Source organism: Metopolophium dirhodum, chromosome 4 (assembly GCF_019925205.1).
Source record: "Metopolophium dirhodum isolate CAU chromosome 4, ASM1992520v1, whole genome shotgun sequence".
Lineage (NCBI taxonomy): Eukaryota > Metazoa > Arthropoda > Insecta > Hemiptera > Aphididae > Metopolophium > Metopolophium dirhodum.
Genome location: NC_083563.1, coordinates 24,670,728 through 24,698,727, shown reverse-complemented (window position 1 = coordinate 24,698,727; position 28,000 = coordinate 24,670,728). Strand labels below are relative to the sequence as shown.

At 33.2% G+C, this 28,000-nt stretch overlaps 1 protein-coding gene and 1 long non-coding RNA gene across 6 annotated transcripts in view; one reads left to right on the top strand and one right to left on the bottom strand.

Annotated features, from left to right (window-relative positions):
* LOC132943112 (titin) overlaps positions 1–28,000 on the top strand; it is a 110,557-nt gene that overhangs the window by 23,434 nt on the left and 59,123 nt on the right. For 4 of the 5 annotated variants that reach the window (XM_061011928.1, XM_061011929.1, XM_061011927.1 and 1 more), the window contains exons 39-63: positions 24–313; positions 384–504; positions 564–969; positions 1,041–1,299; positions 1,368–1,781; positions 1,838–2,377; positions 2,883–3,089; positions 3,154–3,552; positions 3,691–3,952; positions 4,015–4,168; positions 4,408–4,541; positions 4,633–4,864; positions 4,927–5,098; positions 5,168–5,354; positions 6,033–6,262; positions 6,795–6,916; positions 7,043–7,199; positions 7,264–7,365; positions 7,436–7,636; positions 7,710–7,940; positions 8,017–8,320; positions 8,391–8,579; positions 8,638–8,801; positions 10,836–10,965; positions 17,492–27,937. In XM_061011928.1, the coding sequence (XP_060867911.1) occupies positions 24–313; positions 384–504; positions 564–969; positions 1,041–1,299; positions 1,368–1,781; positions 1,838–2,377; positions 2,883–3,089; positions 3,154–3,552; positions 3,691–3,952; positions 4,015–4,168; positions 4,408–4,541; positions 4,633–4,864; positions 4,927–5,098; positions 5,168–5,354; positions 6,033–6,262; positions 6,795–6,916; positions 7,043–7,199; positions 7,264–7,365; positions 7,436–7,636; positions 7,710–7,940; positions 8,017–8,320; positions 8,391–8,579; positions 8,638–8,801; positions 10,836–10,965; positions 17,492–27,937 (16,053 nt within the window). The remainder of the gene's footprint in view (positions 1–23; positions 314–383; positions 505–563; positions 970–1,040; positions 1,300–1,367; positions 1,782–1,837; positions 2,378–2,882; positions 3,090–3,153; positions 3,553–3,690; positions 3,953–4,014; positions 4,169–4,407; positions 4,542–4,632; positions 4,865–4,926; positions 5,099–5,167; positions 5,355–6,032; positions 6,263–6,794; positions 6,917–7,042; positions 7,200–7,263; positions 7,366–7,435; positions 7,637–7,709; positions 7,941–8,016; positions 8,321–8,390; positions 8,580–8,637; positions 8,802–10,835; positions 10,966–17,491; positions 27,938–28,000) is intronic. The other variant, XM_061011931.1, reaches the window with a different exon arrangement.
* On the bottom strand, positions 13,520–16,230 carry LOC132943116 (uncharacterized). The gene is made up of 2 exons (XR_009664331.1): positions 15,408–16,230; positions 13,520–13,764 (listed from the first exon to the last, which is right to left on the bottom strand). It is a non-coding gene; the product is annotated as an uncharacterized LOC132943116 (long non-coding RNA).

Below are 28,000 nucleotides of genomic sequence, written 5' to 3'. Positions count from 1 at the left end.
GAAAAACTTTATTTTACTTTTAGGATCGCGTTTTAAGACAAATAATGATTTTGGTTTTATAAGTCTGGATTTAACTGATGTGTATGAACGAGATCAAGGAGTTTATACCTGCAAAGCATATAACCATTCTGGAGAAACATATACTTCAACAACTGTGTATTGCAGTAGCAACAAAGGATTAATTGAACATACCCAACACCCGAAAGGAGAAGAAGGCTTGGAAAAAATTCAAAGCTTAGAAGAATCTCTACAAAGGCAAAAACAAGGAATTACGGATAAAGAGACTGGGCATGCGCCTGTTTTCACTTCACAAGTAACATAAATAAAAGTTATATTAATACATACATATTTTATTTATTATCAATTTGTATTTTGTAATATAGTTCAAAGACCTTGGTTTCTTAAGTGAAGGTGAAATTGCTCATTATGAAGCTTCATTAACACCTGTTGGTGATCAGAAAATGGTTGTTGAATGGTTCTACAATGGAAATGCCATCGAAGCTAGTAAGTTGTTAGGTTTGAGTCTTCTATATTTGTGTATTAATTCATTTTAAATTATCTAGGTCACCGTATTCGTACAATTTATGCATTTGGAATGGTTGTTCTTGAAATTCTTGGTACTAAAATAGCTGATACAGGAACATACACTTGTAAAGCAACAAATGATTATGGATCTGCAGAGATGAGTGTTACACTAGAATGTGTAGAAAGAATAACTGGCCAAAAACCAAAATTCACATCTCAAATTCAGACTCTTGTTGGCTTAAAGGATGGAGATTCTGCACATTTTGAATGCACATTAATACCTGTCAATGACCCAGATTTAAAAGTAGAATGGTTCCACAATGGTCAACCGTTATTACACAAAAATCGCGTTAAAATGATTTCCGATTTTGGATTTGTTGTCATGGATATAGCATATATACAGAACCATGATTCTGGAGAATATGTGTGTAAAGCAAGCAATAAGTAGGTTTAAAGTTATAATTAATAAAAACAATTCATGAAATTATTAATAAGCAATTTTATTTTTCATTAAGGTATGGTGAAGATATAACCAAAGCCACAATCCAATACTCTGGAAAAGGTGGTGTGTATTTAGATTCATTGCAACCTACTTCCTTAGCTAGAATTCGTGAGTTAGAAAACGCAACGGGTCAACCAAGTGGATTTGCATCATCTCCGGTATTAGAAGCTCCTAAATTCACAACTCAATTGGTCGACATAACAAATTTGAAAGAAGGGCAAAGTGCTCACTTTGAAGCTCGAGTTACACCAGTGAACGATCCAAATCTTGTTGTATGTTCTAGAATTTTATTTTTACCTAATCCTAAAAATTAATTATATGTGTGCATTTCTTTTTTTAGGTTGAATGGTATTTCAATGGTGAAAAACTACAACATGGTCATAGGTTTAGAACATTCCACGATTTTGGTATAGTAATATTGGATATACTGTATTGTTATGAAGAGAATTCTGGAGTATATGAGTGTAGAGCATTCAATAAAGCAGGAACTGATACTACTAAGGCAAATCTTCGTTGTTCCTCCAAAACCAATTTGATCTTAGATTCTCAACTGCCTCGTGGAATGGAAGGAGGATTAGAAAAAATCCAAACTCTTGAAGATTTAACTCTCAGAGTTAAAGATGAAAGAGTATCTGTGGAAAATCGCCAAGCTCCAATGTTTACTGAACCATTATCCAATATTGATAGTCTACGAGAAGGTGAAAGTGCACATTTTGAAGGTCGCCTGACACCTGTTGATGATCCTAACTTAAAGGTAAATTCATGACTTAACATTAAAATATCAGTTTCAATAATGTTTTAAATTATTAGGTGGAATGGTTTTGGAATGGAAAACCATTAAAAGCTGGTTCTAGATTTAGGACTTTCTGTGAGTTTGGTTTCGTTATATTGGAAATATCTCCAGTATATCCTGAAGATTCTGGAGAATATTCATGCCGAGCTTCTAACCATTATGGTGAAGCTGTCACTACAGCCAGCATGAAAGTTCAAGGAAAGAGAAGTATCATATTTGAATCACAGCTTCCAAAAGGAATGGACACCACTATTGATAGAATTGCGGAGCTTGAAGGTCTTGGAAAATCGAGGGCAACTATTGAAACCGAAGATGATCTGGGAAGAGCACCAGAATTTATTACAACTCCAGCTGATCTTAGTTTGTCAGAAAATTCGTTGGCTCATTTTGAATGTAGGCTTGTACCATCTAATGATGCAAGCATGACAGTTACTTGGTTCCATAATGGCAAAGTATTATCGGCCGGATCACGTATAAAAACAATCAATGATTTTGGATTTGTTATCCTTGAAGTAGCTGGTGTTTACATTAGAGATTCTGGTCTATATACTTGCAAGGTTAGTTTTTGTAAATTTAAAGTCTAGTTATATTATGTAAATAACATAAAAAATAGCATTGATTACCTATATAATACAATAGTATATTATTATATACCTAAGAGTACTATATAATCACATTCTCAATATCAACTATCATTGCATGCTCAAGTCCTAAATTTTGCATTTTTTTTTTTTAATAAGTAGTTATTTAAAAAAAAAATTTACTGCCCTTAAACTATAGAACATTTTGTAATTAAAGGGATATTATATTGGATATTATATTCATTAAATATTCATAATATCTGATCCATTAATCAAAAATAAATTTAATAGCCATGCTTAAATATTTGAAAAATATAAAAACCTGCACTCATTTAGTAACAACAATTTCATTATTTGACATACACAGAGGCATCTGTATGGAATCTATTGTATTTGGTAAAATGAACCTGACCCGCTAATTATATTATAATATAAAATACACATTTATTTAAAAAATTTTAAAAATCAATTCTTATTTTAGGCTACCAATAAACATGGAGAAGCAACTGTGTCATGTAAGTTACAAGTAAAAGGCCGGCAAGGTATAGTTTTAGAACCTCAATTGCCTAATACATTCAGATCTGGTACAAAAAGTATTCAAAAACTCGAAGAGAATATGTATAAAAAGGAAGAAATATTGGCTGAAGATGAAAAACCAAATCCTCCTAGGTTTACTGTAGAATTGAAGGTGAATATTTTCTTATAATTAATTTTGTTATTAAGAATCTAAAATAATAATACAAATTATTTAGGATGCATTGGATGTCCAAGAAGCCAAATCTGTACATTTTGAATGTAGAGTAGAACCTGTTAATGATTCTACATTACGGATCGATTGGTTTTTCAATGGAAAACCATTTGCCACTGGCTCACGTGTACATGTGATAAATGATTTTGGATTCATATCTTTGGATATGGACTATGTTTACTCTCGAGATTCTGGCGAATATATATGTCGTGCAACAAACAAATGGGGAACTGCCTTTACAAAAGCAAAATTAACTTGTACTGCCAAACTAAATGTCATATTAGAATCACAATTACCAGATGGAATGAGTGGAGAAAAGTTAAAAGCGTTAGAGCAAGGGCCTGTACAAGAAAAAAAAATTCATGATGAGATAGAAGCAATGCCACCAAAATTCTTAGCTCAGGTAAAAAAATAAATTGTAATAAATGTTTAGTTTTTTTTAACTATATTGTTTGTTATGATGTTTAGTTTTTTTAATTGAATATTATTTATAATGGTTTAATTGAAATAGTAAATAGTAGTATTATATTTTAATACACAGATTGAGTCAACAACTGTCGAAGAAGCAAGTTCGGTGCATTTTGAAACTAGAGTCGAGCCTAAAAATGATCCAAAATTAAGAGTAGAGTGGTACAGAAATGGAAAACCATTACCTTCTGGGCATAGATACAAATCTATATTTGATTTGGGTTTTGTATCTTTGGATATACTTTCTATGTACTCTGAAGACTCAGGAGAGTACATTTGTAGAGCTGTAAATGATCACGGTGAAGCTATTACCAAAGCTATGGTCACATGCAAACGTACGTTTACATTAATTTCTGATCTTAAAATATACTGAACTAATATTATTTTTAATTTACAGAGCTCCCAACAATATTACTTCAAAATCAAGTACCCAAAGGTATGAAAAAGTCAGAGGCTTTGACTCAAATGGAAGCAGCTATTAAAAAATACACATCTGAGATTCATTTAACCATAGATGATTTGTATGAAGTTGAGAAGAAACAACCACCAAGGTAAATTTATTTTTTCTTATTTTCATATTTTCTGAATGTTTTTTTAGAAGAAGAATCAATGGATAGTCTGTGTAAACTTAATGTCTGCCCTTAGAAACAAAATTTCTTTACAATTACCATATTTCACATACAATTTTACTATTATTTATGTTTATTTTCCTCCAATTATCTCACCAATACTACGCTACAAGAAAGAACAAAAAAAAAAAAATGTTTTTCAATTTTAATTTTAATTTTAGGTTTGTCACCCAAATTAAAGATCAGTTGTCGTTAGTTGAAATGGAATCAACCAAATTCGAATGTCAATTAGCTCCAGTTGGTGATCCTAATATGAAGGTTGAGTGGTTCTTAAATGGCCAACCATTAAGACACAGTATGTTTAATTAATTAATATATATTATATAATAGTATATAAATATTTAGGAAATTATCAATGTTATAATTATCTTGTTATTATTTTACAGAGAATAGATTTAATCCAATTTATGATTTTGGTTACGTTGCAATGAATTTCGGTTGGATATATCCTGAAGACAGTGGGGAATATGTTTGTAGGGCTACTAATTTATATGGCCAAGATGAAACCAGAGCCACTATAAAAACGTCTGGTAAGCCAGGTATCATTTATGATTCACAGCTTCCTAAAGGAATGAAGAGTATTGAAAAAATAAGAGAAATGGAAGCATCATGGCAAGTGTAAGTATAATAAAATAATATAATACAATTAGAAGGTTTTGATTAATTTATAAAAATTTTAGAACACCTGAAATGAAAGAAGAAGAAGAAAAACGTAGAGAACCACCACAATTTGTAAGCAAACCGGAACCTGTCACTATATGTGAAGGTGATTGGGCTAGATTCTGTTGTAGAGTCACTGGTTTCCCAAGACCAAGAGTTATGTGGCTAGTCAATGGAAACACTGTAGTCAATGTAAGTCTCAAATTAATATTTGGGTCTTGCCAAATTTGTTAGTTAATATAAATAAATGTTTTATTGTAGGGAATGAGGTACAAATTAAATTATGATGGAATGTGGCATCTTGACATACCAAAGACAAGGCAATATGACCATGGTAAAGTTGAAGTTATTGCTAGAAATGCATGTGGAGAGACTCGTGTGGAAACAATGCTCACAGTGAATTCAAGACATGATGATTACAGAGGAGTTTTGAAAAACTCACCTAGACGTAAGTATAAATATGTTTTAATGCATAAGAACAACAATAGAAGATGCTTAAAATTAATTTTTCATGATTGTGAACGTTATATAATTTATAAAGCACCTATGTTAAATAGGCTATGCACTGTGCAAGTCTCGGAGGTAAATAATGCTATAATAATTAATAATCAAGTATGTAGCTCTAATATTAAAACAAAATATTTCCACACATATGCACAACACAAAACTCAAAAATACACATACTTTTCCAATTCTTATCCTTTATATCCAACTATATAAGGCTTTTCTAACATGGTAAATTGGCTTGTCAAGAGGAATTCTTCGTAGCTTCTACTAACTATCTACAGCATTTCAATTTTTGGAGTATTGAATCAGGTATTGTGTTGTTTTATTTAAACTTAATGTACCTATTACAATAATACTTTGTATAGATATATTGTCTAATAAAAAATAAACTTTACAACAACCAACGCTTTTTAATATTTTATTGCACATTATAATAATTTTAAGAAGTTTTAAACTTATAGCCTTTTGTTTGGTTTCAAAACCCATTATTTAATTTTTCCATTATTATTTTGTAAGTTTATTTAATAATAGTGTATTGCATGAATAGAGGTACCTTTTATCCAATTGTTATAATTTGACAAATGTATGAAGACAAATTGTAATTGAAATGTATGTTTAGCATGGTACGACAGTGATTTGGTGCAGTATCAAAGGGATCTTAAAGAGAATGAACTAGAAAAAGTGTTTACTGATAGAGCATCAAATGTTCAAAATGTTGATTATAGCAATATGATTATTTCAACGGTTGGTGTTCAAATGAAACAAAAACAATTAAGTGAGTCAAAACCCGAATGGACTGAAGCTGTAAAACAAAAGAAGAATGAAGATTATTATAGTAAATTGAGTAAAGTAAGTAAATGATGTACCTACAAATACATTAAAAAATTTAAAAATATTAATATTTTGTTGAATAACATTATTAGGTTTTTATACAATTATACCTATACCTACTTTACAATAATAGCATTGACTATAATAAATTGAAGTTCAATCTTTTATTTTTTGGTACCTTAATCATAGATCATACCAATAGACTACCTATGTTATTTAAAATATGGGTGAAAGATTAGAAATTTTATGATCAATAATTGATTTAATAACTAATGTCTAACAATTAACATTGATTAATAAATATAAAATAATATTGACAACATTTGAATTTGTAATAACTTTATTTACCTACCTAAATGAAGTCATTGATTACCTATACATTATTTTATTACTTTGTTATAAGAATAATGGTTATATTAATTATTTAAAAAAAAAATTATCATACCTTCAAACAACCGGCACTAATTAATAATTTAAACATAATATTTTGAAATAAATAATAATATATTTTTTTTTATATAATTTATTTATTAATTGATTTGGTGTATAGTTGGAAGGAGATCAAGTGGTAAAAGAGGCAAGAATCAGAGAAGCTAGTCATCAAGTATCATTAGCAGGCGAGAAGTTGAAAACTACATCCAAAAATATGTCTTCAAATTACGAAGAATCGTTGTATGTACACTATAAATTTAAGTTTTTAATTACTAAAATTAATTAATAAACATATCATTAATTAATTCTAAAAAAATATGTACAGTTTCATACGATTAACTATAAAACAAAATTTACTTTATTTAGAGATAAAGATAAAAAAGAAGAATTAATGCCTTGGCAAAAAACAAAGTTACTTAAACCACGGGGTGATCAAAGTCAACAAATAATACCGGATCCGTCTGAGTCTTCTGTGCATGGAAAAGAAATTCACGTAGCAAAACAGCAACAGACACAAAAAGAAGTGAGTGGAAATTAGAAAAATTAACATTATAACTTTCAAATATTTATTTACATTTATCACCTAGATACAAGGTGACAAAGAAATACGCAGAAAAATTACTGCTACCGAAACGACTGAAGTAGAGCACACACGCAAAAACCAAGAAAGGGTAGTCCAAGGAAAAGTTGTAAGAAAATAACCTATAAATCATAATATAAATATTTTATTTTTTACACGTTAATATTTTTATTTTCAAGGAACCGTCCAAACCGCCAATATTTACAACTAAAATTCAACCCTGTCGTGCATTCGAACAGGACCAAGCACGTTTTGAGGTCGAATTCGATGGTGAACCATTACCAACGATCAAATGGTACCGAGAAGACTTTTTAATACAAAACTCACCAGACTTCCAAATACACACGTTTAGTACGAAGTCGATACTAGTTATTAGACAAGTAATAATCCATATTCAATAGATAAACAGGAAAAATTGATCTGAATATTATTTAATATTATTTTGGTTTTAAGGTATTTATGGAAGATTCTGGCGTGTTTGCCGTCATCGCAGAGAACAGAGGTGGTAAGGCAAAATGCAGTGCTAATCTACTTGTCGAAGAACGTAAACAAGTCGGCAGGAAAGGACCCGGTCCACCAAGTTTCCTTACTACAATGCAAGGAGCAGTCGTGAAAGCCGGTCAACTAGTCAGGTTTGACGTTAAAATCAGCGCTAATAAGCCACTGGATGTATATTGGTTAAAAGTATGTATTTAAATAATTATGGTAGTTTTCGAAATATATGTGTTTTAAAAACTATTTAAATTTTATTCCTATACAGAACGGAAAGAAAATCACCCAGGATATTCGTTACAAAACAGTGGACGAAGACAACCAATACACGCTTTTGATCATCGAGTCAGTCACCGAAGACAGCGGAACCTACGAGTGTGTGGCCATCAACAATTCTGGTGAAGCGAGGTGTGAAGCTCCGTTGTTAGTCCAACCCTTGGAACAGAAGGATAAACCCAAATCAAAACCCAGTGGTAAAGAGCAGGCGCCAACAATCACTCAACCGTTGTCCGGACAAGTGATTCACGAGGGACAACCCGTGACGTTCAGCTGTAAGATTTCTGGACAACCTCGTAAGTAACAAAAAAAAAAAACTAAAATGATGACTTTGTGTTTATATTGTTATTATTATAATTACTATAGCAATAACAGTAAAATGGCAAAAAGGTGATAAAGTGATTAAACCGTCAAAATATTTCCGCATGACGCAAGACGGGGAAACGGTATCACTTCATATATCCGAAGTGTTCCCTGAGGACGAAGGCACGTATAAATGTCTAGTGTCGAATGCCGGTGGCCAGGCTGTCCTATCAGCTAATTTGAAAGTCATTGGTAAGTCATGAAATATTTTCCCACGTGAACAAAATGTAATAAATCAATAATGTTTTAGTACCTGAAAATCAAGATGTAGCTCCAACTTTGAGCCCAATGAGAGACGTTATCGTTCCAGAAGGTAATGCGGCTCAGTTCCGCACGCAAGTGTCGGGTCAACCGTCACCGTCTGTACAATGGTTTAGAGAAGGAACACTTATTCCCGAAACACCAGATTTTAAGGTGAGTCTTAATATTACCTATAATTCGAATAACATAATAATAAGTATATGTGATATAAAATATAAATGTATATGGATTCATAATTTTTCTGAAGGACTATTTATATAGGATCTAACCACAATACCAAGCCTATGAATATAATTTTAGATTTTGAGCGGACTAATGAATGTAATTATTGATTTAACAATGATCATATTTTTTTATTTTAGTTTTAGCACTTTTTTAAGTAGGAAATGAGGGTTGTTTATGGTAGCAAGATCTGGATCTATATCTGGTTGGTCCTTGGGGAGGGGGGGGTGTATGCAGATACAATAGATACCAAGATAAATAGAAATAAAAAAACGTTGTACTATTTTAATTTTTTTTAATTGATGTAAAAATTGTTGTCTGTTACAAAACTTGACATTTACTAGGTCCCTCATAAACTGTTTATACAGTAATTAAAAAATATCAAACTACATGGATATTTTTTATACGAGTATGAAGTTAGAATATTGACAAAAATCATCAAAATCTCGAAAGTTCGATGATTATTTTCTATTTAAAAATACATGCGATGATAAATAAAGATTTTAAATGTAATAAATGATTTCTCATAAGTTTTTATATAGGAATTTAAAAGAAAGTTAGAGCATAAAGTACATTTTTATGAGTGTTTTATAGAAACATTACTGTAACCTGTTTAATTATGAGGTACACTTTTGTTATAAAATGTTATAGAAGTAATAATATTCCATTACGAAACTAGTTTTATCACAGAGTATACATATATAAATGAGATAATATGTTGTATATGTAAGATTTTGATATTCATTCAAAGAGTTCATTCAAGACACTTAAAGATAGTGTCTTGTAACGACACAAACTTCTGTCTTTCATATGAGAACCCGCTATTTGAAAGTAGATTATTTACCGAGAATTTTGCTGAAAATGTTGATGTATCAGAATCAAAATTCTAACTGTAAGTTGTGAGTTATTTAGCTTTATGTACTAAGGCGAATAGCTCTACGATAATATGTTTGGAAAATACGGGGCTATACTGATTTAAAATTTTGCTGATTAATATTAATTTATCAACATTAATAATTTGTATAATAAATAATGGATAAATATTTTATTTTTGTAAATCCGTTTTTAAGGACTTTCATCCCTAGAATAAACATTTTAATAACTGAAAAAATACACGTTCAAATTTAGAAATAGGTACATCAACATTTTCAAAAAAAATAATCCACTGTACAATTTACAGTAAAAAGGGGGCAGGGGGTTTACATTTGAAAACAGAAGATTGTATCGCAACCCAGAGTTTTACAAAAAAATTTAAGAATTAAATAAAATGGAATTTGAGTATATTTAAGAAATGCAAAAATCAGGATTTGAATAATTTCATTATTAAAAGAAAAAATTGGGGTGAGCATGCTTGGTGAATCATCCTGTATTATATCTTACTAGTTTTTTTTAATAAAAGTTAAATAAATTAGTTTTGAAACCCAAGTAACTTACCTCTACCCAAAAAACACAATTAATTGTAAAACTTATGTAAGCTGCTTCGTTCCACTAAGAATCTGAAGTATAAAAGAGTAAAAATATCGAATAGATATGACATTTTTAAATATTAATTATCATCAGCAAAACTATCAAAGTGAGTTTTACACAAAAAGTGTTTTCCGCAAATAAAAAACAAATTTATTGTATAATCTAAAATATTTTTAAAAAGGAATGTATGCATTATGCACCTACTTATATACCTAGTATACTGTATACGAGATAATAATTAACTTTTAAAAAAAGTCATACATAGACCTTTGCAAAAAAAATTAAGATATTTAGGACAGCACTAGTCATTTGATCTGACACGATTATAATGTATGAAATTATCATATATTATAATTAAACACATTTAAAATTTAATAAATGGTTGTTCATTACAATATGATGATTATCAGTTTAGGTATTTCAGTATTCGGTTTCTTATTTTAGTAAATATTATATTTCGTGTTTTTATTCATGAAAATGTTCTATGCATGATTACAGATGATGTACGAAGGTAACATGGCCGTTCTGTTGATAACATCGACATACGAAGAAGACTCTGGTGTGTTCACGTGCCGTGCCACAAATAGCGCTGGACAAGTAGAGACCTCGGCCAAACTTACGGTGAAAAGTAAGAAATAATCACGATTACGTATAATGATATAAGCAAATATATATTTGTACAGTATATATATTTATAATACATGATCTATCATAAGATATATATATACACATATAGTATATATATATATATAATTTATATATACTGTGTCGGTTATTAGAATTAAAATATTATCGTTAAGTCACATATGGAAATGCTACCTGTGCTTTCAAATATTAATTTAAGAACAATTATTTTCCCGAGGGAAAAATATGATTCTGGTTTTATTATTTTCTTCTATCTCTATTTTTTTAGTCAATCCGTCAAGGTTGAGTGCTATTTATTAATTTAATAATGTCGATACTGAAAATGATAATCTATAAAGCTTAGTGTTTAGGCTTCGTTTTAACCCATGAATACTTATCGAGTGCCATACAATTATACAAATATTTTCTTATTATTTATTTATTAGTATTAATTTTAAGTGTGCTGCAAGAATTTTGTCTTATTTATTTAAATGGCTTTCGCGGCTATTATAGTTATTGTTATCAAAATGTATTTTTCATTTTTAACCTGATTTTTATTTTGTTTTTATATAATCATTATATTTATTAAATTATTTAAGCTGGTGCGATTATATAATAAATTGTATTAACAAATATTACATTATTATGTTTAATAAACGTCTATTGAATGCAAGTACTTATGTATCCTGTAATTTAGCCAATAAGTAGTGCCAATGGAATATAAACCATCGGTTGCAAAACTGAAATAAGAAACTGATTAGACTATATAATTTCCTTTTTTCTGACTTGTGCAACGTTCGAGGTATTTACGAATTTACGTCAAATTCTTACTTCTTAGTAATTAATAAATAAATTAATAAATAAATAAATTATACTAGTAACAGATTTGCAACCGGAAAGTCCGTCTTTAAATTATACACAACGATGCTGAGTTAGCATTTAAAATTATGTTACAAAACAGAAAATATCGGTACAGTAGGATTTGTGTGCTGATATACCTCATGTCAAAAAAATATAACAGAAAGACAGCATGTTGTAGTACCATTAAGTTTACAGAAAAAATACAAATCAAAAGGCACCATTAAAATAGTTCAAACAAAATAAGTGTGTTGTAAATATGAGCGATTCCACCGACCTAGGGTGAGCGTTGTACGCGTTTGTCTTATTTAATTTCTTTTGTACAATAATTATACTGCCCGTCACCAACACATACCGTCACCTGCACTGTGTTCACGATATAATATTGTTAACGACTAAAGAGCCAAAATAAAAAAAACGGGCTAAAATGCCGGAAAACGTTGAACCGCAGAACAAACAACTAATCGTAATAAGTACCACCAGTCCACCCCGGCAATAATAATAATAGTAATAATCGAGAAGATCGAATACCGATACAGCTACAAATGAATCTGTTCCTTTCTCGGGCGCCGCGGCCGTTCGGAATCTGTTCAACCGATCGCCGCCGTGTCTAGGAAGATTTCCTTTTTTGCCACTGTTCGTAGTATTTTGCACTCGACGATTCCGCGAATCGGTGTGTATATTTAAATACGAAAGCAATGCCATTTAATTATCGGGGCCATAATGTAACTGCAGTTGTTGTACGCAGTGTTTGCGTTCACGGTAATCCGCCAAGGGGGAAACGTGTAAGGACTAGAAACGTATGTGTGGGAGTGGAGCTGACAGGAACGATAAGCAACAGAGAGAGAGAGAGAGAGAGAGAGAGTGAGTGAGTGAGAGTGAGAGAGAGAGAGTGAGTGAGTGAGTGAGAGAGAGACAAAGAGTGAGAGAGAGAGAGATGGAGAGAGAGGAAGAGAGAGAGAGAGAGAGGGAGAGAGAGAGATGGATAAATAAAAAGACAGAGAGGGACAGATACACCGACAGATTTGACAGGGCCGTTGAGAGAAAGAGAGAGGGAGAAAGACATAATGCAGTATTATTGTTAAGGCAATCTATTTTTGAACCGACTGGTGGTGCTTGGGACTGCCTTGTGACGTGCGCACAACCCTCGTCCAGTCACTATTTATGGAAATTCTTCGGTGTGTGTGTATCCACATTACATACACATGCGCGTGGACAGAAAAAAACTCATACACGGCGGTGGCACTTTTTTACCGAGGGAAAATTTTTTAACTTTTGTTTTTGTACCTAATCACACGGCCGTTTATAATTAAAACTCACAACATTGTGTTGATTTTACACTTGGCACGCGTCAGTCCTTCGGCGATTCTAATTGATTGCCGCAACGACGGCCGTGTGACATCTGTGTACAGCGATGAATCGCAGGATAAGCGTCAAGAGAGAGAAAAAAAATGATTTATGACCCTGAAAAGAGAGCGAAAAAAAAATCCGGCAACGAATCCTCAAGGCCCCGCCTGTACCTACAACAGCAGCTGCAGGAGACGCTCTGGCTCGAACTGCCTCCTCCTCCGCCATCACTGCTGTCGCCACTGCTACTGCCGCCGCTGTATAGAGACTGTTTAAAAAAAATATCGTATGATGGAATAAACTTTTACAATCAACAAGACAACAAGCGATCATTATCATCGGAAAAAAACATATTATAATACAAACGAAATGTGCGTGGCTTTATTTTCGGAAAAAAAGAATAAAAGATTAATTAGAAAAAAAACACAATTATATAGTTATTTTATGTGTACACAAATAATATATGATTCGTATAAATATAGAATACAATATTGTATTATTATGATATAATAGTAAATCGCCGAAACATTCTCGGCTGCCAACCGATGATGATGTAGTCGTCCGCGAACTGGTCGAACACAGCGGATCCTCTGCGAGTCTGTAACAAACAAAACCAACAACGGACTGCAGTGAAAAACTAGTTTCGCAACGCGGCCTCGGCCGTTTTTAACATGATAATAATATTTGCATTGCTTCAACGCACGACGTCGCCGTTTGGGCTTACGGCGTCCGCGATCACCTTTCGCCCGAGACAAATGTTATTTATCATCGTCCAAGTTAGGATAATATTGCGGTCGTATATGGTCATATTGTCATACTTATACGCCACGGCGACGTGTGTCGTCCCGTCATGGAATTATTTTTAGCTGGGCGGGTCGTGTCGTTACCTGGCGTGATACCTACGTACGCGTAACCGGGTCACGCACACCGATAGATGCGTTCCGGAAAAATCGGGTTTCCCAGCTCCACCGCCACCGCCCGAAGATTACGCGGTTTGCCAAAAGACCCCAAACATTGAAATTCGTTTAAAAATAGCAATTTTTCACAGTCGCATAACGCATTACACATCAAACTGGCAGAGAATTTATTAGAGGGCCCGTGACTTACACGATTGTCGCAAGTTGGGTTACCTGACCGTAAAATTTGTTTGATTTAATTGGTACGTTTCGCCGTGCGTGACTAATGCGAATCTAATGCGAATCTTCGCATACTCACGGTTGCATTACCTAGCTATACAAAATGTTCCTATTTTTGATTTATTAATAAACATGATGCGGGATATGTTTTTTTTTATTGAACATACATAATAATTGTTGTTTTTTATCACGGTTATTACTTATAAGTCGTAAGTTATAATGTATTACTACATACATCTAGAAGTTAGAACAGATTCTTTAAGACCTGTAGTTTAGTTATAAGTTTTTATATTAGACATATTTTATATTGTATTAGTCAGTATGAAAACTAGGTCTGCTTCTATGTTGGTATATTGTAATAAATTGTATGGCCTCGATAATCCCGATTTTACACACAAAACACAACATATTGTGTATGGAAATAAATATATACGAGTATACTACCTATTATAAATAATACGAAGAGCCAAGTACAGATCCGCGCGTTAGATCATTGTTGTTTATTTATGCTTTTTACAAATAAAAGTGATCACACTTTTGTTTAACTATTTTATTAATATAATTCAAAGTTACATGATATGCTCGAACTGTAGCGCGTATAAAAATGATTTAATCGTTTCTCATTGTACTGAGGGTTTGTGTTTTATGTATACCTAATTATTATAAAAATATTTTTAAATCGTAATTTTTTTTATTAACTATCATTTATTACAACAAAATAAGTTTTTTTAATTGAGTAAATTCGGAATGCAATTAAATTGAAATTATAATATTTTTATCTAAGTATCAATGCCTTTATGTATTTATAAATTTTCGCTGTATATTGTACTATATAATTTAATTATAATACAAATTTGTAGTCACGTTACCTATGCCCAACTGCATAATATTTTTAAATAACAAAAGTCATAGTAATTTTTATGATAAAAATCATATACATACACAGTTATTAGTTTTATTCAGTTTTAATAAAAAAATACGATCAATTCAAATATGTTTTGGTATGGTTTGGTATTTATTATAAAGAAACTTTAATTTTTAATTGTATTTTAAATTAAATTTTAAACAAATTATATTACATTATTATTTAAAATATAATACTCACGTTTTCAGTAGTAGAGACAGTAGTAGTAGTAGTAGTAGTAGTAGAATTAATAGTAGTAGATAGAAGTAATATTATAGAAATCCTGATTTCTTGCCGTACTTGTATGAACGTTTTTGACAGAAGCCTCAGACCCTACTGTTCTACAGTAGCACGTTGGCATCTGTAGCATCTCCCCTTCTCGGTTAGCAATAATAACTCTTTCATCACACTTGGGGGGCCACTACATACACGTACGTTACATCGATGAAACCTTCAACATGCCGCCGTTGGATTTGAACTCCTACCAAGAAGAAACAAAACAGAAAAAATCTATAATAATAATAATAATAATAATAATTTGAATGCCAAACATTAATCATACAACAATTATGTCGATGAACAGTCATTGTTCTAAATGCCAAATGCATTTGGCTGCCTTTGTGTTTTGAATTAATTTATTAGTTATTATATTAAGAGCATATTATTATTAATATTACACATTGCATATTGTTTATTATATTTTAGAATAAAATACACAAAACGTATCCATATGTGACAATAAAGTACGACAATATTTTACTTCTATTTATGGTAATATTGATAACTACAAGTATATGGTTATCGGAATAAGGTCTGTTAATTTTATACTGGGTGTTACAGATAGAACTGACTTTTGGAATAACTTTTGTTCTAATTAATATTTTAGATTTTTTTTTTCATATTTAATTTACAGTCACTTGCTCTACTTATATATTATACAAAAAATTAGTTTTATTTTTTAACACTGAAAATAAAAAATTTAAAATTTGATTTAAATTTTTTTGGATATATTCAAAATAGCTAATTTGTGAATCTGATTATAAGAACAATTTTGATAGTAAATACATTTATCTAAATCAAGTAGTTTATTTTTTAGAATTTTTTAAAATATACATTTTTTTGATTTAATAAATTTGGAACGTAATAACTTTTTTTAAAATATTTTTTTTTTAAATTTGCTGACATGAATATATTTTTTAAATTATTTACTTATCATATAATTTTAACAATTTTTGTCATACGTTTAAGTAGCATCATTTTTTTTTCGTCAGGTCTTTCTGATACACCTTATATATTACATTAAAAGTAATGCAGTACAGACTTGAATAGAAAATAATATTCAAAATATATCATTTTTAAGTTGTGTTCACAGTTTTGTAATAATACTATTATTTTAAATATTATTTCAATTATTTCAATCAATAAATTAGTTTTGGAATATCAGCGAATATTTTAAGAAATTGGCACACTTACAACCGATTAAGGGATGATAATGACTAATAGCATTTTAAGTAGACATTTAAGTATTATACAATACAATTTCTTTGTATAATATTTAGTTCTAATTTATTGGAAAATATATGTTATTAATTATTACTACCTATAGATCATTTGACCATATTAAAAAAAGATGAACAAAACATTTTTTATTTTAATAAAAATATGTGTTTAGGTTGCTTAGAACAATATACAATGTAAAACAATTATAAATATGAAAATAATATGATGACGGTTAAATGAATGTATCATGTTTATAACTGTCGATCTATATTTTTAAATTTTTTTTGGTCTACACGGAATAAATTTAATGTAGCTCAAGTTTAAATTAATAAAAAAATCTCCAACACAAACATTAAAATGGTGGGACACAATATAATCCATGAAAATGGCAGTATAACAATATTAATGAACATTTTTATTTGATTTACTGTAGAACAAAAATAAATAGATTCTACAATTGCCAAATTTCAAAAATCTCTGTATATAACATGTTTACACATACATATAATATGATAATATATTCATAATAATAAAACAATACTCTTAATGACCTCGAAAATAAAAAAAGTGTTGCCCACATATTAAAGATTAAGTTTTAAAATTATTTATGAATTCCATATGACACCGAGTAAGACAAATATAATGAGTCATTTATTTGTGGGAAGTAAATTGTTACTACCACAGAATAAAAACTATTTAAAGAATTTACTATTTTTATTTTGACTATTTAGTCATACTATATAGCTGTAATTTAAAATCTAAGACAACTAATAATGTTTTTACAGGACAACGCGGCGTTACTTATAAGACCGGTACATTTGACGATAAAGGTGTAGTGGATAGCGTACAACTAAATCAAGTGTTAGGAAAAACAAAAGAAATAGGTCCTCAAATTTCTATTAAAAATATTAAAAGTGATAAAAAAGGGTTAGAAACAAGTAATAATTTATTGCCATGGAGAAAAGGAATTGTTGTTGACAGAATCAGAAAAACATCAGTAGAAGCTAAAAGCATAATTACAGAGAATGTAATTATTGAACCTACAGAAATTGGTGATTTAATCACAGTTACACAAGAAGGAAAATTCATATATACATACGTTACAGAACAGATATTTACTTTAATTCAAAATAAAATTGATACTAAAGATGTAGAAAAGGCAAAACAAATAATTAATCAAGTTTTGGTAAAAAAAATGAAACAAGGTGATATTGTGAGTTTAAACGAAAATGACAAAAAAGAAATAGTTTGCGAGGTAACTAATAAGTTAACACAGTTATATACAAAGAAAGTGGATAACAAATCGTTCGCAAAGGATATGCTGAACAAAGTATTAACACGAACTATGGAAAAGGAACACCAAATTCAACCCTATACACCAGAAGAACAAAAGAAAGATGAAACTTTCGTAACAACAACTAAAATGATTTTCACAAATAAAAATAAATCACAAAGGGACTCAAAATTGACAGGAGGAATTATAGAACCAATAAAACTCAAGATGGATAAACATGAACCACAATCTGAAGATAAAATTATTCCTAATCAAAAACATCAGAGTAAATTTTATTTCGGAGAACAGCAAACTGAGAATTATGATATCGTTCCAGATGAATACAAGCCTAAATTAAAAATAGAAAGTATTGAGAATATAGAAGCCAAAGGTCAACAACATTACAATACGAGACCATGGTTAATAAAACATAATAAAGATACAACCAGTCAGGAAATAACTTATTCACCGGAATACGAAGATACTTCAAATAATGAAATTAATACTTCTAATAAAGATTTAAAAACAAAAAGTCAAAGAAAAACCAATATTCCTTGGACAGAAGAAAAAGTAACATTGAAAAAGACAACTATAGAAAAACAGGTTTTATCCAAAGAGAAGATAGAAGACGTGATACTGAGACCATCAAACTACAACAAAGAGGATGCAATAATAAAAGAAAGTATTCCACTATCAATTTATACTAACGATGAAGAAAAACCCATAATTCAGGAAATCAATGATACCCCAAGCGATGATGTCAAAACCAAATCTAAGAAAAAACCTTCTGTTCCTTGGCAAGAAGAAATTGTCACACTCAAGAAAACAAAAACACAAAAGCAACCATTATCAAAAGAATCAGTTGAAGAAATCACTCTTATACCGTTTAAGAAACCGGTAGTAGAAGATATCCCTGTTGCAGAAGAGACTCCAGAAACCGATACAACTGAAATAGTGGAATCAGTTGTTGAAAAAGGTGGTAAACGCCGTGTCAGGAAAACTAAAACAGTCGTAAAGGACGAAGTTCTAGAAAACGACGAAATCGTAGAAGAACAAAAACCTACCATTGAGGAAGTCGATGATACACCAGTTGAAGGGGTTCCAACTGAACAGCAAAGAAAACCATCAGTACCATGGCGCGAGGAAACTGTAACACTCAAGAAAACAAAAACACAAAAGCAACCATTATCAAAAGAATCAGTTGAAAACGTCACTCTCAAAACATTTAAGAAACCGGTAGTAGAAGATATCCCTGTTGCAGAAGAGACTCCAGAAACCGAGACAACTGAAATAGTGGAATCAGTGGTTGAGAGAGGTGGTAAACGCCGTGTCAGGAAAACTAAAACAGTCGTAAAGGACGAAGTTCTAGAAACCGACGACATCGTAGAAGAACCAAAACCTACCATTGAGGAAGTCGATGATACACCAGTTGAAGAGGTTCCGACTGAACAGCAAAGAAAACCATCAGTACCGTGGCGCGAGGAAACTGTAACACTCAAGAAAACAAAAACACAAAAGCAACCATCATCAAAAGAATCAGTTGAAGAAGTCACTCTTAAACCGTTTAAGAAACCGGTAGTAGAAGATATCCCTGTTGCAGAAGAGACTCCAGAAACCGAGACAACTGAAATAGTGGAATCAGTGGTTGAGAAAGGTGGTAAACGCCGTGTCAGGAAAACTAAAACAGTCGTAAAGGACGAAGTTCTAGAAACCGACGACATCGTAGAAGAACCAAAACCTACCATTGAGGAATCCGATGATACACCAGTTGAAGAGGTTCCAACTGAACAGCAAAGAAAACCATCAGTACCGTGGCGCGAGGAAACTGTCACACTCAAGAAAACAAAAACACAAAAGCAACCATTATCAAAAGAATCAGTTGAAGAAGTCACTCTTAAACCGTTTAAGAAACCGGTAGTAGAAGATATCCCTGTTGCAGAAGAGACTCCAGAAACCGAGACAACTGAAATAGTGGAATCAGTGGTTGAGAGAGGTGGTAAACGCCGTGTCAGGAAAACTAAAACAGTCGTAAAGGACGAAGTTCTAGAAACCGACGACATCGTAGAAGAACCAAAACCTACCATTGAGGAAGTCGATGATACACCAGTTGAAGAGGTTCCGACTGAACAGCAAAGAAAACCATCAGTACCGTGGCGCGAGGAAACTGTAACACTCAAGAAAACAAAAACACAAAAGCAACCATCATCAAAAGAATCAGTTGAAGAAGTCACTCTTAAACCGTTTAAGAAACCGGTAGTAGAAGATATCCCTGTTGCAGAAGAGACTCCAGAAACCGAGACAACTGAAATAGTGGAATCAGTGGTTGAGAAAGGTGGTAAACGCCGTGTCAGGAAAACTAAAACAGTCGTAAAGGACGAAGTTCTAGAAACCGACGACATCGTAGAAGAACCAAAACCTACCATTGAGGAATCCGATGATACACCAGTTGAAGAGGTTCCAACTGAACAGCAAAGAAAACCATCAGTACCGTGGCGCGAGGAAACTGTCACACTCAAGAAAACAAAAACACAAAAGCAACCATTATCAAAAGAATCAGTTGAAGAAGTCACTCTTAAACCGTTTAAGAAACCGGTAGTAGAAGATATCCCTGTTGCAGAAGAGACTCCAGAAACCGAGACAACTGAAATAGTGGAATCAGTGGTTGAGAGAGGTGGTAAACGCCGTGTCAGGAAAACTAAAACAGTCGTAAAGGACGAAGTTCTAGAAACCGACGACATCGTAGAAGAACCAAAACCTACCATTGAGGAAGTCGATGATACACCAGTTGAAGAGGTTCCGACTGAACAGCAAAGAAAACCATCAGTACCGTGGCGCGAGGAAACTGTAACACTCAAGAAAACAAAAACACAAAAGCAACCATTATCAAAAGAATCAGTTGAAGAAGTCACTCTTAAACCGTTTAAGAAACCGGTAGTAGAAGATATCCCTGTTGCAGAAGAGACTCCAGAAACCGAGACAACTGAAATAGTGGAATCAGTGGTTGAGAAAGGTGGTAAACGACGTGTCAGGAAAACTAAAACAGTCGTAAAGGACGAAGTTCTAGAAACCGACGACATCGTAGAAGAACCAAAACCTTCCATTGAGGAATCCGATGATACACCAGTTGAAGAGGTTCCAACTGAACAGCAAAGAAAACCATCAGTACCGTGGCGCGAGGAAACTGTCACACTCAAGAAAACAAAAACACAAAAGCAACCATTATCAAAAGAATCAGTTGAAGAAGTCACTCTTAAACCGTTTAAGAAACCGGTAGTAAAAGATATCCCTGTTGCAGAAGAGACTCCAGAAACCGAGACAACTGAAATAGTGGAATCAGTGGTTGAGAAAGGTGGTAAACGCCGTGTCAGGAAAACTAAAACAGTCGTAAAGGACGAAGTTCTAGAAACCGACGACATCGTAGAAGAACCAAAACCTACCATTGAGGAATCCGATGATACACCAGTTGAAGAGGTTCCAACTGAACAGCAAAGAAAACCATCAGTACCGTGGCGCGAGGAAACTGTCACACTCAAGAAAACAAAAACACAAAAGCAACCATTATCAAAAGAATCAGTTGAAGAAGTCACTCTTAAACCGTTTAAGAAACCGGTAGTAGAAGATATCCCTGTTGCAGAAGAGACTCCAGAAACCGAGACAACTGAAATAGTGGAATCAGTGGTTGAGATAGGTGGTAAACGCCGTGTCAGGAAAACTAAAACAGTCGTAAAGGACGAAGTTCTAGAAACCGACGAAATCGTAGAAGAACAAAAACCTACCATTGAGGAAGTCAATGATACACCAGTTGAAGGGGTTCCAACTGAACAGCAAAGAAAACCATCAGTACCGTGGCGCGAGGAAACTGTAACACTCAAGAAAACAAAAACACAAAAGCAACCATTATCAAAAGAATCAGTTGAAAACGTCACTCTCAAAACATTTAAGAAACCGGTAGTAGAAGATATCCCTGTTGCAGAAGAGACTCCAGAAACCGAGACAACTGAAATAGTGGAATCAGTGGTTGAGAGAGGTGGTAAACGCCGTGTCAGGAAAACTAAAACAGTCGTAAAGGACGAAGTTCTAGAAACTGACGACATCGTAGAAGAACCAAAACCTACCATTGAGGAAGTCGATGATACACCAGTTGAAGAGGTTCCGACTGAACAGCAAAGAAAACCATCAGTACCGTGGCGCGAGGAAACTGTAACACTCAAGAAAACAAAAACACAAAAGCAACCATTATCAAAAGAATCAGTTGAAGAAGTCACTCTGAAACCTTTTAAGAAACCGGTAGTAGAAGATATCCCTGTTGCAGACGAGACTCCAGAAACCGAGACAACTGAAATAGTGGAATCAGTAGTTGAGAAAGGTGGTAAACGCCGTGTCAGGAAAACTAAAACAGTCGTAAAGGACGAAGTTCTAGAAACCGACGAAATCGTAGAAGAACCAAAACCTACCATTGAGGAAGTCGATGATACACCAGTTGAAGAGGTTCCAACTGAACAGCAAAGAAAACCATCAATACCGTGGCGCGAGGAAACTGTAACACTCAAGAAAACAAAAACACAAAAGCAACCATTATCAAAAGAATCAGTTGAAGAAGTCACTCTTAAACCTTTTAAGAAACCGGTAGTAGAAGATATCCCTGTTGCAGAAGATACTCCAGAAACCGATACAACTGAAATAGTGGAATCAGTTGTTGAAAAAGGTGGTAAACGCCGTGTCAGGAAAACTAAAACAGTCGTAAAGGACGAAGTTCTAGAAACCGACGAAATCGTAGAAGAACAAAAACCTACATTCGAGGAAGTCGATGATACACCAGTTGAAGAGGTTCCAACTGAACAGCAAAGAAAACCATCAGTACCGTGGCGCGAGGAAACTGTAACACTCAAGAAAACAAAAACACAAAAGCAACCATTATCAAAAGAATCAGTTGAAAACGTCACTCTCAAAACATTTAAGAAACCGGTAGTAGAAGATATCCCTGTTGCAGAAGAGACTCCAGAAACCGAGACAACTGAAATAGTGGAATCAGTGGTTGAGAGAGGTGGTAAACGCCGTGTCAGGAAAACTAAAACAGTCGTAAAGGACGAAGTTCTAGAAACCGACGACATCGTAGAAGAACCAAAACCTACCATTGAGGAAGTCGATGATACACCAGTTGAAGAGGTTCCGACTGAACAGCAAAGAAAACCATCAGTACCGTGGCGCGAGGAAACTGTAACACTCAAGAAAACAAAAACACAAAAGCAACCATTATCAAAAGAATCAGTTGAAGAAGTCACTCTGAAACCTTTTAAGAAACCGGTAGTAGAAGATATCCCTGTTGCAGACGAGACTCCAGAAACCGAGACAACTGAAATAGTGGAATCAGTAGTTGAGAAAGGTGGTAAACGCCGTGTCAGGAAAACTAAAACAGTCGTAAAGGACGAAGTTCTAGAAACCGACGAAATCGTAGAAGAACCAAAACCTACCATTGAGGAAGTCGATGATACACCAGTTGAAGAGGTTCCAACTGAACAGCAAAGAAAACCATCAATACCATGGCGCGAGGAAACTGTAACACTCAAGAAAACAAAAACACAAAAGCAACCATTATCAAAAGAATCAGTTGAAGAAGTCACTCTGAAACCTTTTAAGAAACCGGTAGTAGAAGATATCCCTGTTGCAGAAGAGACTCCAGAAACCGAGACAACTGAAATAGTGGAATCAGTTGTTGAGAAAGGTGGTAAACGCCGTGTCAGGAAAACTAAAACAGTCGTAAAGGACGAAGTTCTAGAAACCGACGAAATCGTAGAAGAACCAAAACCTACCATTGAGGAAGTCGATGATACACCAGTTAAAGAGGTTCCAACTGAACAGCAAAGAAAACCATCAATACCGTGGCGCGAGGAAACTGTAACACTCAAGAAAACAAAAACACAAAAGCAACCATTATCAAAAGAATCAGTTGAAGAAGTCACTCTTAAACCTTTTAAGAAACCGGTAGTAGAAGATATCCCTGTTGCAGAAGAGACTTCAGAAACCGATACAACTGAAATAGTGGAATCAGTTGTTGAAAAAGGTGGTAAACGCCGTGTCAGGAAAACTAAAACAGTCGTAAAGGACGAAGTTCTAGAAACCGACGAAATCGTAGAAGAACCAAAACCTACCATTGAGGAAGTCGATGATACACCAATTGAAGAGGTTCCAACTGAACAGCAAAGAAAACCATCAGTACCGTGGCGCGAGGAAACTGTCACACTCAAGAAAACAAAAACACAAAAGCAACCATTATCAAAAGAATCAGTTGAAGAAGTCACTCTTAAACCGTTTAAGAAACCGGTAGTAGAAGATATCCCTGTTGCAGAAGAGACTCCAGAAACCGAGACAACTGAAATAGTGGAATCAGTTGTTGAAAAAGGTGGTAAACGCCGTGTCAGGAAAACTAAAACAGTCGTAAAGGACGAAGTTCTAGAAACCGACGAAATCGTAGAAGAACAAAAACCTACATTCGAGGAAGTCGATGATACACCAGTTGAAGAGGTTCCAACTGAACAGCAAAGAAAACCATCAGTACCGTGGCGCGAGGAAACTGTAACACTCAAGAAAACAAAAACACAAAAGCAACCAGTATCAAAAGAATCAGTTGAAGAAGTCACTCTTAAACCGTTTAAGAAACCGGTAGTTGAAGATATCCCTGTTGCAGAAGAGACTCCAGAAACCGATACAACTGAAATAGTGGAATCAGTTGTTGAAAAAGGTGGTAAACGCCGTGTCAGGAAAACTAAAACAGTCGTAAAGGACGAAGTTCTGGAAAACGACGAAATCGTAGGAGAAGATATTCCAGTCATTCAGGAAGTGGCAGGTATTCATCAAGTAGATAGTGGGATTAATGTTGTTAATGATGTTGTGGAGGTAGATACTGTGGTCAAGGAATCTGATGTGCCTGCTGTTGATGATCAACCTATTATTAAAATTCGGTTTATGAAGCATGATGATTTGCTAAACGAAGATGTTAATAAAAAGCCTAATGCAATTGTTTGTGCTCAAAAAGTAATTTCAGTTCCTAAAGAAAAAACTAAGAAGAATAAAAAACATGTGCAATTGAATGAGGATATGAATCAAGAAAAAGAATTTTCTCCTGACGATGAAGTAAGTGCCTTGAACGATGAGGAGGTTGATGTACTTTCTCCGAAAATATTAGACTCTAGGGATCTCAAGGGAATTATGAAACCGAGAGATGAGATTGTGTCTGTTTCTGATGCGGTTCTTAAGGATGAAGTGGAATCTATAGATACTTTAGCAAAGCCTAAAAATCTAACTGAACAGAAAGTTCCAATAAAACTTCTTAGTGAAAAATTGGAACTTCCTTGGAGAAAAGGACGTAAAGATATAGATAATGACTCAAATGATATTGATATTATTGAAAACTCTGAAAGTCATGTTCCTAAAAAAGAGTTATTGAATGTTGTTGAATTAATTCCACAACAGCCAAAACCATTGGAAGTTAATGAACCGCTATTTGGTACAGTTCATCTTAAAAAGTCTTCACCCAAAAAAATGAAAGAAATTGAACCTTTGGCTGTTCCTAAGGTACTACTTAAATCGCATCTATATAGAATTGATTTAAATACTAATGAGCATTTCCCTTCTGTTTCATTGTTAGAACCTATATATGTAGACAACGGAGTTCTTTCTAGAAATTACGCTGAGGCTATGAAAATAAAGAAAACTAAACCTAAGATCTTAATACTGCCTGAACTAGAACCTGTCGTTCTTGAGAAGTTTGAACCAACTGATTTTCATTATGACAAAAAGGAAACACCTGAGAGAAAACCATCTTTAGTAAAACAGTCAGTTGATAAAAAAGTTCCAGACGAAGAAACCCCGAAGAAGTTAATAATTGGTAAAGGAAAAATACCTATTCAGAATGATGATCAAGAAAAAGTTATATTGAAAAAAGTTCCCCAAAAACCTGTGGAAGAAAAAGTGGAAATGCCAAAGCCAATTGAAAAACCATATTTTAAACCTGAACCAGATTCAAAACCATCTGAAGACATAGATTTTACATTAGAACCATTCAAACCTATAACTTTAGGTATAAGTCCTGAAGTATCTGAGCCAATACCGTTTGGTAATGAAAGTTTGCCAGATGTAGAATTACCAGTTAAAAAACCTAAATATATAAGAAAAAAAATAAAGAAAGAAGAAGAGCCTATTCCTGATAACAAAATATTACCTGGAACACCGAGGCCTGTACCAGAAGATGAAGAAAAAGATATTAATCTCAAGTATAAACAAGGGATACCAGAACCAGAAATACCAGAAGAAATAAAATTAAAACCATTTTTATTAGAAAAACCAACTGGCGTAAAAGAACCGGATGACCTTAATGTGGGTGAACCTGATGTATTTGATTATCCTAGGGTAGAAGAACAAGTAAAGCCTCGAGGCTATAAGTTGAAACCAGAGAAAAAAAAGAAAAGACCTTCCAAAACTGTTGATATGCAAATACCAACTGATGACAATGATGACATTAAAACTGAGCCATTGTCAATTGTCAAAGAGAGTCCTGTACTTGAAGAAATGGTTACCATTGATGTAAAGCCTATTAAAGTTGTAGCTGTTGCGTTAGACAATAAACCATTGTTAGCAACCATCAAACTCAAGAAAGCTCCTACTAAGTCGAAGGTTGATGTTGACCATGTAAAAATCCCCAAAGTACTATTAAAGTCTCATCTAAATAATATAGAATATAACACCCATGAATATTTTCCTACTACTTCATTATTAGAACCTGTTTATGTAGACAACGGAGTTCTGTCTAGAAATTACGCTGAGGCTATGAAAATAAAGAAAACTAAACCTAAGATCTTAATACTGCCTGAACTAGAACCTGTCGTTCTTGAGAAGTTTGAACCAACTGATTTTCATTATGACAAAAAGGAAACACCTGAGAGAAAACCATCTTTAGTAAAACAGTCAGTTGATAAAAAAGTTCCAGACGAAGAAACCCCGAAGAAGTTAATAATTGGTAAAGGAAAAATACCAATTCAGTATGATGATCAAGAAAAAGTTATATTGAAAAAAGTTCCCCAAAAACCTGTGGAAGAAAAAGTGGAAATGCCAAAGCCAATTGAAAAACCATATTTTAAACCTGAACCAGATTCAAAACCATCTGAAGACATAGATTTTACATTAGAACCATTCAAACCTATAACTTTAGGTATAAGTCCTGAAGTATCTGAGCCAATACCGTTTGGTAATGAAAGTTTGCCAGATGTAGAATTACCAGTTAAAAAACCTAAGAATATAAGAAAAAAAATAAAGAAAGAAGAAGAGCCTATTCCTGATAACAAAATATTACCTGGAACACCGAGGCCTGTACCAGAAGATGAAGAAAAAGATATTAATCTCAAGTATAAACAAGGGATACCAGAACCAGAAATACCAGAAGAAATAAAATTAAAACCTATCCCTATAAAAAAACCTTTAGATAATAAGGAAACTGATGATGATGAATTAGGAAAGCCTAAGCCTTTAACTAGTGATTTTCCTAAAATTGACATACACACAAAGTCCAAAAAATCACCTTCACCGAAATCCATAAGCGTTGATAGCCCTTTGCAGGATCTTGAAATAGTGAGTATAAAAAGAAGTGAAGATAAACCTGAAAATAAAGCAATTGAGAGTGAAATTGTAGCACCCTATTTTATTGAAAAAGTGCAACCATTAGTAGCCGAACACGAAAAGCCTACTGCTTTTACGTGCTCTGTGGGGGGAATCCCTACACCTGAAGTTAAATGGTACCGAGACGATCGTGAACTACAAACAACTGATGTTTACGAAATAATTGTATACGAGAATACATCTACTTTGAGGATTTCTAAGCCTACAGAGGAACAGGCGGGCGTTTATGTTTGCCAAGCTACAAACTCAGCTGGAATTTCAACTTGTACTGCACTTCTGGTGGTGTTAGGTAGAATTAGAGTGTCAGTGATGTCCCTGAGTGGTTTAACATTTTTTTGTGTGATGTTGTTTA